This window comes from Monodon monoceros, unplaced genomic scaffold, assembly GCF_005190385.1.
Source record: "Monodon monoceros isolate NGI ecotype Baffin Bay Population unplaced genomic scaffold, NGI_Narwhal_1 Super_Scaffold_13, whole genome shotgun sequence".
NCBI lineage: Eukaryota > Metazoa > Chordata > Mammalia > Artiodactyla > Monodontidae > Monodon > Monodon monoceros.
In genome coordinates this window covers 15,756,715-15,767,661 of record NW_021703769.1, presented here as the reverse complement: position 1 = coordinate 15,767,661, position 10,947 = coordinate 15,756,715, and the positions used below count along the sequence as shown (strand labels likewise).

Here is a 10,947-nt window from a genome sequence, read left to right as displayed (position 1 = left end):
AAAGGGGCTCTGTCAACACACACACACACACACACACACACACACACACACACACCCCTGCATGTTCATGCATGTATCTATGCACACATGCATGTGACATAGAAACCATCATAAGCATGCCCTTGCACGTGTGTGCTTGCACACTTATACAAGCACATGCATACTCGTGTGAGTACACACAGGTACAGGCATCTGCATGGTCATGTATGTATCTGTACGCCTACATGTGACACACGAGCCCTCATGTTTATGTGTATGTCCACGTGTGCTTGCACACCTATAACAAACACACTCTCATAAGTACACATGTACACATAAGCACACGCGCGTGCACACACACTTAAAGAGCAACACTCAGTGCTCCACCAATGTGAGTTCATCTAATCCCAGCACCAGTGCTATAAGGTAGGTACCATTACTTCTCCCAGTTTACAGATAGGGTACAAATGGTTAAGTAATCTGCCCAAGGACACCCAGTTAGTGAGCATAAAAAGAAATTTTAAAAAGCATTTTTAAAAAAAGAACAACCAAAAAAACCCCAAAAACAAAATAATGGGGATTCGAACCCAGATCCATGGGCTTAATTAATTAGGCTGCATGGTGCTGTTTGAGTGGCATCGCGGGGAATATTCCCATAGGGTTTTTTTCCCTATGCATCTAAATTTGGTTTGGTTACAGAAATGACATCCTTTTTACATACTAGCAGGACCCTGGGGTCAGACTTGGATTGGAATCCTGGCTCCACTGCAGACGGGCTGGCTTGACTCTGGGCTGCTCTTTCACCTCTTTGGGGATCAGTTCTTCACCTGTAAAATGGAGAGCGATCGCGTCTGCTTCTGAGGGTTGGCTGAGCACGTGTGTCAAGCTCAGCCAGGCTCATTAGATGAGGCCATACGAAAACTGCCAACTCTGGGGCTGGAGGGCTTTGTGGGGAAAACAGTCAGAAAATACTCTCTGGGTGCAAGATGGCCGTAATATGTTGGGGTCTGGAAGGCAGAGAGTAGCCTCTGGATCTGGGGTCTCCGGAGGGGAGGTGGTATTTTGTCCTGGAATCCCTGCCATGACTGCATCCCGGTCCTGACCAGCGGTTCAGCCCCAGCCCTGCGCATTCCAGGTGGAACAGCAGAGCAGAGAGGGCGGGAGAGGAAAGCCCACAGACCGGCAGGCGGAGCCTCCTGGCCAAGTCTGGCCCGGCTGGAAGGGGAGGGGGCTGTGGAGCTGGGACGTCAGATGCCATCACCTCCTGGGGGACCTTTAAAGTCGCTGTGCTGCCAGGCGGGCCAGGGTGTCTGCAGCGGTTCTCTGCCTCTTCAGCCGCCTCCTGCCACCCGCCTGGGCTGCCCATCCTGGGTACGCGCCCCTGGAGAGCCTGGTGCCTCGTCTCCGGATGCCTCTCTCTGGCTCTCTTCTCTTTTCTCTCCATTTTTTCTGTTCTGTTTTTCCCCTTTCTCTCGTTTTACCTCTCTTTCTGTCTCTCCCATGTTTTTTCTCTTTTTGCCCCCGTCATTGTCTCTCATTCTCTCTTGTATCTACCTTTTTCTTTCTTTCATGCCTTTTCTCTGTATCTCTTTTTGTCAACCACCTTTTCTTCTCCCTCATTTTCTTTTCTGTTTCTCATTTTACTTTCTTTCTGCTTCTTTCTGTCTTGCTCTCAATCCCGAAATTGCAGCAACCCAGGGACAAGAGTGCCCTGCACTGTACCTTGGGAAAGGTGGGCGCTGCCCCTCTGAGGGCACCAACGGAGCCCACTTCCAGTAAGATTGGTGAAGAGGGTGTCCATGCTGGGGAGGACTGGGGTCTGCCTCCTGGGCTGGTGGAACAAAACCCTGGCTTTGAAGTGGCAGCGTCATCTCACCCCAGGGCCTGGTCCAGATTTAGCCACTATCTGGGCATTTCTTCCCATTGCCCCATCCACTTAGTCCACTGGGGTGGGAAGAATGGGGTGTTGCGCCCCTGGACGAGAGCCGAGTCAGGAGGTCTTTGCCAAGTTCCCAGTAGATAGCATCCTCTGGGGTGGTAATGCTGGAGAGCACTCAGGGTTTGGTGCCCTCATGACCACCCCCTCCAGGCAGCCGGCTCTGACTGCACAAGGCCAGACGTGTGACCCTTCCAGCCAGCTATGCCCCTGCCGCCTGGGACCGTGGGCCTGGCAGGCCTGCTCTTCTGGGCAGGCCAGGCAATGAACACCTTGATGTCCAATGCCACCCTGGCACTGGCCCAGACCGAGGGCACAGCTGTGCGACCCCTGACTGGCCTGGGAGTGCCCCGGTACCGGCGGAAGCGCCACATCTCTGCCCGGGACATGAGTGCCTTATTGGATTATCACAACCACATCCGGGCCAGTGTGCACCCACCTGCCGCCAACATGGAGTATATGGTGAGTTCCCATGCCCTCCCAGTGCCTCCCCCAGCAAACGCCAGTCCACTTAGTGTGTCCTGGAAAGACTGGACCATTCACGAGCCTGGCCTCACTAGCTAGTATCTGGGCATCTGGGCCCTGTGGAATGGGCAGGAATTCGTCTGCCCATTTTACAGATGAGAAAACTAAGGTGGTTATATAAGTCCTTTCTGCAGGCAGGAGCAGAGGACTGTGACTTATGGAGCATCTCCTGTGCGCCAGGCACTTACGTGTAACCCTCTTCCTTCAAGGTGGGAATTATCTCCATTTTCCAAATAAAGAAATCAAGATGCAGAGAATTAGTTTGCTGAAGGTCACCCAGGTGGGATTGCATCCCAGGTCTGCCAGCTGCTAAAGCTGTCTTAACTAACACAATACCTTTTCCAAGAATTCTGGCTTCCAGCCAGGGAGCCGCAGGGGACGGGTGGCTGGAGTTTCCCTGCCATTGTCTCTTTGCCCCAGGGGTTTGATGGACACACCCAAACTGTCCTCAGCAAGCCTGTGGAGGTAGAATTTGGAAAGATGGGGTCTGGTACCTGGGGTGGGAGTGGGGGCGTCTCAGGCTGAGGAGAAACAGCAGCTGACCAGCCGAGGCAGCTGGGATGTCTTCCTTCAAAGAGGCAGCGTGGGGGGCTCTCACCCCAGCCCCCCACAAGCCAGACTCCGGAGGGGAGGAGGGAACCTTTCTCTTTATCGCAGCCCCTCCCCCAGGACCATTGTCCCAAACCAGCCTGGAGAGATAGGCTTCCAATCCAGCCACAGATTTCTTTAGGCAAAGGGATTGTTGGCCTGCCCCCTCTAAGACAAATACCTACTCCCTCAACAGCCTGCAAATGCTTATACTTTTGCAGCGTGTCCATTCACTTACGTACCAGCTCCTGCTTGGAGCCAGGCACCACGCTAAGCCTCGTGGACGCTGCCGAGAACAGGATGGACAAGGTCTCGTCCCTCACAGAGCTTCCATTTTAGTGGGGATGATAGAAAACAAAGATCAACCACAAAATTTACGTGTAATACGACATCAGGTCGCAATGAGGCGTTGGGAGGGTCGGGGATAGGAGCCCAAATGGCAGGCAGCTAGCGGCGGGGGAGCCATTTATTTGTTCATTAACTGACTCATCCATTGATTGACACAGTGACTGGCATGTAGAAGGCCTTCTAGTTTTCAAACAATGACACATTTATTGAGTACCAGCCTGTGTGCGAGGCCCTCCCCACAACAGGTGTTTAATTATTGCATGCTTTGTAGGACAGAGAGAGCTAGACAGCTCACTAGGGGCCCGAGGAGTGTCAGTGAGTGTGGGTTTGATGTTTGCATGCCCCTACCTCAGTTCACCCCTTTGTGGCACGAAGGAAACATTCCTCTGCTTTCCCTAAAAATGGATGAGTCCAACATCTCTGGGCAGGTGTCTGGACCCCTCTTTGGGGATCCCCATTGCTTCACTAGCTATCTTCAGCCCACAGGACCAGTATCTGGCTAAACATCCCTTGCTTAAGGAGCCCTTTCCCTCCTCTGGCTCCAAGAAAGACCGGGTCCCGTTTCACATTCTCATACCTGCCAACTGTAATGATTGTTTAACATCTCATTTCCTTGTTAGACTGTGAGTCCTTGTTCAATATTTGCTGAATGAACAGATGAACTGAATAAAAGAATAATATCTCAGAATCTCAGGAAGTCAGAGTGGAAGGGAACTAGTATTTTTTTTTGAAGTGATGCGTTTTCAAGTTATAAAAGTTGGAGCATTCAGAGATTGGAAAATTAAGAAGCTGTTACGAAGGATGAGGACGGTATTCTCTATGTACTGATGTGGAATCATCATTAAGGTAACCCATCTGGTTAAGTGAAAAGAGCTAGGGGCCAAATAGAATGTCTGGAGTCTTGCCATTTGTCAAAAAAATTCATATATATATAATTATTGTATGTATGTAATATATAATTATTTCATGTATATACCATATAAGATATATAATTACATATATAAATATATACATGCATATATAATATACTTACAGGTGTAGAATATTTCTGGAACAGGACACAAGAAACTCACAGTGACAGTTGCCTCCAGGGTCAGGGTGGCTGGAGGGACTAGTGTAGGATGGGGATGAAAGACTCTCCACTTTTCGTCCTTCAAACATCTTACATATTAAATTTGTTCATGTTTTCACTATTAAAAAAAGAACCTTTTGAATTAAAAAATTTTAATGTTTAAATAAACACATTGGGGACTTCCCTGGTTGCGCAGTGGATAAGAATCCACCTGCCAATGCAGAGGACACGGGTTCGAGCCCTGGTCTGGGGACTAAGATCCCACATGCCGCGGAGCAACTAATCTCGTGGACCACAACTACTGAGCCCGAGCGCCACAACTACTGACGCCCACGCGCCTAGAGCCCGTGCTCCGCAACAAGAGAAGCCACCGCAATGAGAAGCACTGCAAGGAAGAGTAGCTCCCACTCGATGCAACTATAGAAAGCTCGCACGCAGCAACAAAGACCCAATGCAGCCAAAAATAAATAAAATTAAATCTTTAAAAAAATAAATAAATAAACACATTGAAAAAAATATAATAAATAAAATTAAAAATCCATTCTCTTCCCATTACTCTGGGCTGAGTCACTTCTAGGGACTGCTAGGAACTCCTAGGCCAATACCCTGGGACCCCGCTCAGAGCAGGGAGCCCCAAGCTTGAAGTCCAGTGAAGGAAAAAGGGCATTGGACTAGGGGTCAGAGACCTAGGTGTGGATCTCGGCTCTGGTATGGACTTGCCGTTGACCTTGAAGTCGTAGGCCTTCTCTGAGCCTCAGTGTTCTAACTTATCAAGTGGATTTGTTGCAGGGTTCCAAAGGAGATGGAGAGTCAATGTACCATGTATACGTGCATCTCTAGACACTGTTGAAATGATGGTGTTTGCTCCCCCAGGGAATTTCATGACCTTTCTTTTTCCCAGGTCTGGGACGACCGGCTGGCCAGGTCCGCTGAAGCCTGGGCCACCCAGTGCATTTGGGCCCACGGGCCCTCACAGCTGTTGAGATACGTGGGCCAGAACCTCTCCATCCATTCTGGCCGGTGAGTGAACCTCTGCCCTTCCTTCACTCCATCACTCAACAAGGTCACGGAGCACGCTTATGGCAGAGTGACTTTTCTTCTATCTTCTCCGCCTCTGCAGGTACCGCTCCGTGGTGGATCTCGTGAAGTCTTGGTCTGAGGAGAAGCGGCATTACTTGTTTCCGGCCCCTAAGGACTGTACCCCGCGCTGCCCCTGGCGCTGCAGTGGCCCTGTGTGCTCTCACTATACCCAGGTACACCTCTGTTGGGATGTAGGGCTGATGAGAGAACAAATCCTCTTAGAAGAAAGTGAATGTGGTGGGACAGCAATTAGAAATAAAACAGAGGCCCTTAACAGACTTCCTTTTTCATAACAAGCCTGTTCCTGGAAAGTTGTGAGTACATTGAATTGAGCTGAACTGGATCTTGTTTTGAGGGTCTTAGGTAGGCAGACCATGTTGTTTGACCCCAAAATGGAGATGTGTGGTCTGACAAGTTCAAGACTGACTTTGATTTCAATAGGTCCAAACATTTTCTAGTATTTTTTATTTTCTAAGGCTCCTGTGTCTTAAAAAAAGAAACGCCAAATAAGATTACAAAAGATTGTAGTATATTTTGAGTGCTAATATTGAAGTTGTTACCACTTATTATACATAAAAATACAGTGCAGTATAATGTTGCAAGAAATAGGACCAGAAGTTTTCAATGGTAGGAAAAATGTCTGCTTTCAGGCCTGCCAATCTCTCTGTGACTCATTTGCAGTAAATGTCAAAAACTGAAATTTGAGACCCCCTAGGAAATGTGAGGCCTAAACCAAATGTCCTTCCTGACATCGATGAAATATTATTACCTCCATTTTACCAAAGGAGAAACCAGGCACAGAGTGGTTAAGTGACTTGGTCAAAGTCACACAGCTAGTGATATTGAGATTCTGATCCAAGGCTGTTTAACTCCAAAGTTTGTGTTTTAACTTCCAACATGACAATGATTTTCAAACATTGGTCACTAGGGGGAAAAAAAAGAAAGAAAGAAATCTAATTGAAAGGTATAGAACATATTAGCATATATCATTCTATATGATAAGATTAAATATTGGTTCGTAAAACTTTTGTTCAAATTGTTTGAGAAGGGGTAAGGGTGTGTGTATGTGTGTGTTGGTACACTGGGTAACAATATATAACTGTATTCCTTACTGTTGGTTATAGTGGAACAAATTTTGAGAAATATTATATAGTACAATATGCCTCTAGTCCCCTCACCCTGAGACAGGTGCCTCCCCCAGGAAAACCTTATCTAATGCATCCACCCTGACAGAGCAAGCCCAAGAACGTTTCAGCCCCAAGTCCTTCTCACAGCCTCCTTTGTCTTTGTCCCTCCTCAGATGGTGTGGGCATCTTCCAATCGGCTGGGCTGTGCCATCCACACCTGTGGCAGCATCCATGTCTTGGGCAGCACCTGGCACCAGGCTGTGTACCTGGTCTGCAACTACGCCATTAAGTGAGTGCAGAGGGGGCTCTGGGGCAGGAGGGTGGACCCTGAGGTGGAGTGGGCAGGATTCTCAGAAATGGAACACATACAGGACACCCTGCTTTCCTCCGTTCTAAATAACCTGAACACCAGGTTTTAGAGTCAATCAAGAATCCTTTTTCTTTACCCAAGTTTCAGAATCGATAGGGAGATAGACGGAGGACCAAGGCAGGTGCATACGCAGTGTCCCTGATGAAGCCAACAGTGGAGAATGTGGCTTAGGTCTGCCAGCCAAGTGGGCTTGCAAATATCTCACTGTTGAATTAGACCTTCATATCCATTGACAGGCAACATTGGCCAACCATAGGCCTCTTCTAAGTGCAGTGCCAGCCCCTGTAAGCTTCCCACAAGAAATAGAGCAACCAAGAATACATGCTCCCTACAGGCAGGCAGGTCCCATAGGAAAGAAAGGAAGGATGCAATGAACATGCTCAACTGCTTTTTCCAGACTCTCCAGTCAGCTTGGTGGGAGAGAGGTCAAGAGTGGTCTTCACATGCTAGTCTTCTGGAAACACAGAGAAAGGGGGATGGGAGTTCCCATCCAATGTATAGTATACAAACTTGCAACAGATTCTCATACAAAACAGATTACAGACTCTCATACACAAATGGGAACAAATTCTAAGTAAACATGATATTCAGAGTTTCAAGATTACATAGTCATAACTGCCTTTTGCTCTCATGTAGCTCTTGATCATTTACAATACACTTTTCCCTTATTATCTCATTGAAGAGATGAAAGAGAGGAAGAAGGAAAAAGGGAAGGACACTGGGAAAATATTTACCCTTTTTACAGATTAAGACATTGAGGATCAGAGAGGTTAAGTAATTTACCAAAAGTCACAAAGCCAGTAAGTAGCAGAGCTGTTTGAAACACAAGTCTTTTGATTTCATATTCTATCTACTGTACTATCCTGATGTTCTGGAAGTTATTGGTAGCCCAAACTCAGATTCTCAAGTCAAGATATTTGTTAGATGGAGACATCTATTGACAAAGTGTCATAATGCAGCCCAGCTTTATCGGATATGGAAAAATGCAACAAAGCAAATTCCATCACACACAGCTTAAGGAACTGTTCCAATTTGTTTGCTGACATATTGAATTTTTGAAACATTGACTATTAACCATATAGTTGTTAAGACTTTTAGGCTCTGGAGTCAAGACTGTCAGAGTTCAGATTTGTGATTCAACTTCTCCATGCCTGTTTTTCATCTACAAAATGGTTTCTACTTATAGAATTGTTGAGAGAATTAAGTGAGCTGACCCAGGTAATGTCCCCAGGCTCATAATAATTTTGGAATACATGTTGGTTCTTATTCTAATTACTAGACCTGGGTTTGGTTCTCAGCTCTACCATGTACACACTGAGGACTTTGGATAAGTCATTTCATCTCCTTGGATCTCAGTCTCCTCTTTTAAAATAGGGCTAATGCTACCTGGCTCACAGAGGATCTTGGTACATAGTTGCCCATAGTACATGTTAAATAAATAGTGGCCAGAATTATAACTAGGTTATAAACTCTTTGAGGGCAGGAAATAGACCTGATTCATTTTGGTATCCTTTTACTACAGTGATTTCAAACCTTTGTTCTTTTAAGCAGAACTCTTTTCTAAGTGGTTAAATTAAACAAAAAAAGAATGACTTTTATTCCATCACCCCTGGTGTCTCCACCACCCACGTTCCCTGCCCCCAAACTTGCAGGAACACTTTTTTTTTCCTGTTGGAAAAACTGGTAGCGTTTGATATATTTATTTATTATTGTTTAAAATTTTATTACATTTTATACTGATGTACATGCTATAAAATTCAGTGGGTATGAAAACAGGTAAACACAGAATGTTGTCTCCCTCCCCTGCCCACACTTCCCCTCTGTAAGTTTCTTGCATAACCTTCTGGAGATCTTTTATGTACTTACAAACATGTATATGTTTTCACTCCGGGAACACCTTTTGAAAATGGTGGACTCACAGCATCTGGCACAAGTCCTGATGCCCACTAGATGCTCTGGAAGTGTTTGTTGAATGAATGAACCCATATGAAACCAGAAATGCATACTTTTCTAAGCACTTTGGCTGACTTTACTTACAGTCATTCAACAATCACTTTTGGAGGGAAAAGATTCCATTTCTGTCCACAAGGAGTGTTTGTTTAATGTGTGAGAAAATAAGGCACTGGGACTTGAAAGGTAATTAACACTACAGGCCAGTGGTGAGATTATTAGGTAGCACTTAGCAAGAACTGGGGGAGTGATTTTAGGCTTTGAGAAGACAAAGAGGGGGGAAAAGAGAAATCTGTGGGCTGGGATGGAGAAGCGAGTTGTGGAAAGATGAGGTGTGTAAGCTGGATCCACTTGCTGCTAGAGCAGTCTGGAAGGCCTGACTGAAAGCTGTAGATGTGATTCATAAGCAGGTCTGGAAGGCCTGACTGAAAGCTGTAGACGTGATTCATAAGCTAGGGGCCAGCAAACTACAGCCCACAGCCCAAATCTGGCCTCCTGCCTATTTTCATAAATAAAGTTTTATTGAAACACAGCTACGATATTTGTTTACGTACCGTCTAGGGCTGTTTTCATGCAATAAAGACATTTGGCCTCCAAAGCCTAAAATATTTACTCTCTGGCCCTTTACATTGCCAACCCCTGCACAGGCAATGGGGAGCCACTAAAAGTGCTTGAGCAGGAGAATGGTTATGATGGAGGTTTGTTCTTTTTTTTTAAACAGCTTTACTGAGATATAATTTACATACCATATAACTTACCCATTTGAAGTGTCCAACTCAATGGGTTTTGGGTATATTACGTTATTCATTTTTTCAATCGTGGTAAAATATATGTAACACAAAATTTGCCATTTTAACCATTTTTAAGTATACAACTCAGTGGCATTAATCACTATTTCCAAAATGTTTTCATCACTCCAAAGAGAAAATCTGTAACCTTAAAGCAATGGCTCTCTACCCTCCTCCTCCCTAAAGGCTGTGGTTCATTGAGACGATTAACTCCGGAGCAGGTAGGATGGATTTGGGATAAGGCCATTGAAGAAATAAATGTACAGCAGTGGCCACAAAGAGGCTTCATGGGCATGTCCCCCATGAGTGAATTATACTCAGTATCTAATTATTCTAGTTCTCATTTGCATACCACCTTATAAGTTACAAAGTGTTTTCACATAATTTTTATGGACACCATTTCATTTATTTATTTTATTCAGAGGACAAAATCAAGGCTCAAGAAATGAGGTCGTTTATTCTGTCACCAACTGGCAGGTGGCAGAATCCAGGACCAGAACTCAGATCTGCCCACTGGGGAGGGGAGGGGGGTGTTTGTGCTGGGAGGTGAGGGTGGGGTGGAAGGAATAAGAAAATCAGCATGTCCTGGGGAGTCACTTATCTGCCAGGTGAGGTGCTAGAGGCATGCGCACATAGCTCCCTTATTTGATCTGCTGCTGCATCCCTGTGTGGGAGGGAAGTCTTCTATTGGTTTTACAGATGAAGACACTGAGGCTTGCAGGTGTGACTTGGTCACAGGGCCAGACAGTGGCAGTGCTGAGATTTGGAAACCTCTGTGAAGGTGGCTCCATGTAACTGTCCCCCGACCCCGCCTCCCTGGGACCTCTTCTCTTCCAGGGGCAACTGGATCGGCGAGGCGCCATACAAGAAGGGGAGGCCATGTTCTGCCTGCCCTCCCAGCTACCAAGGCAGCTGCAACAGCAACATGTGCTTCTAGGGGCTCAAGTCCAACAGGCTCCTGTGGTTCTGAATTTTCCCTGGTCTCTGGCAGGGCTCCAGCTGGGCCTGACCCTCCAAGAGTCCCTTCCCAAAGACCGGGTCAAGCGATTTTTCTTTTTTCGATTTTTTTTTAAGGACATGAGTTGGGCTTACTTCACCAGTCTTAATTTTCCCTGCTGATTCCATTTCCTAAATGTCCAGCATATGCCGGAAGAAAACAACTGTTTGCCTTCCTTCTTGCCTGT

The 10,947-nt window shown here is 46.2% G+C and overlaps 1 protein-coding gene across 1 annotated transcript; it reads left to right on the top strand.

The window, feature by feature from the left end:
* Positions 1 to 2,119: 2,119 nt before the first annotated feature.
* Positions 2,120 to 10,700, top strand: R3HDML (R3H domain containing like). The gene is made up of 5 exons (XM_029222135.1): positions 2,120 to 2,377; positions 5,350 to 5,468; positions 5,569 to 5,701; positions 6,829 to 6,944; positions 10,601 to 10,700. Exons 1-5 carry the CDS (start codon positions 2,120 to 2,122, stop codon positions 10,698 to 10,700), a joined length of 726 nt encoding a protein of 241 aa, XP_029077968.1.
* Positions 10,701 to 10,947: the final 247 nt, after the last annotated feature.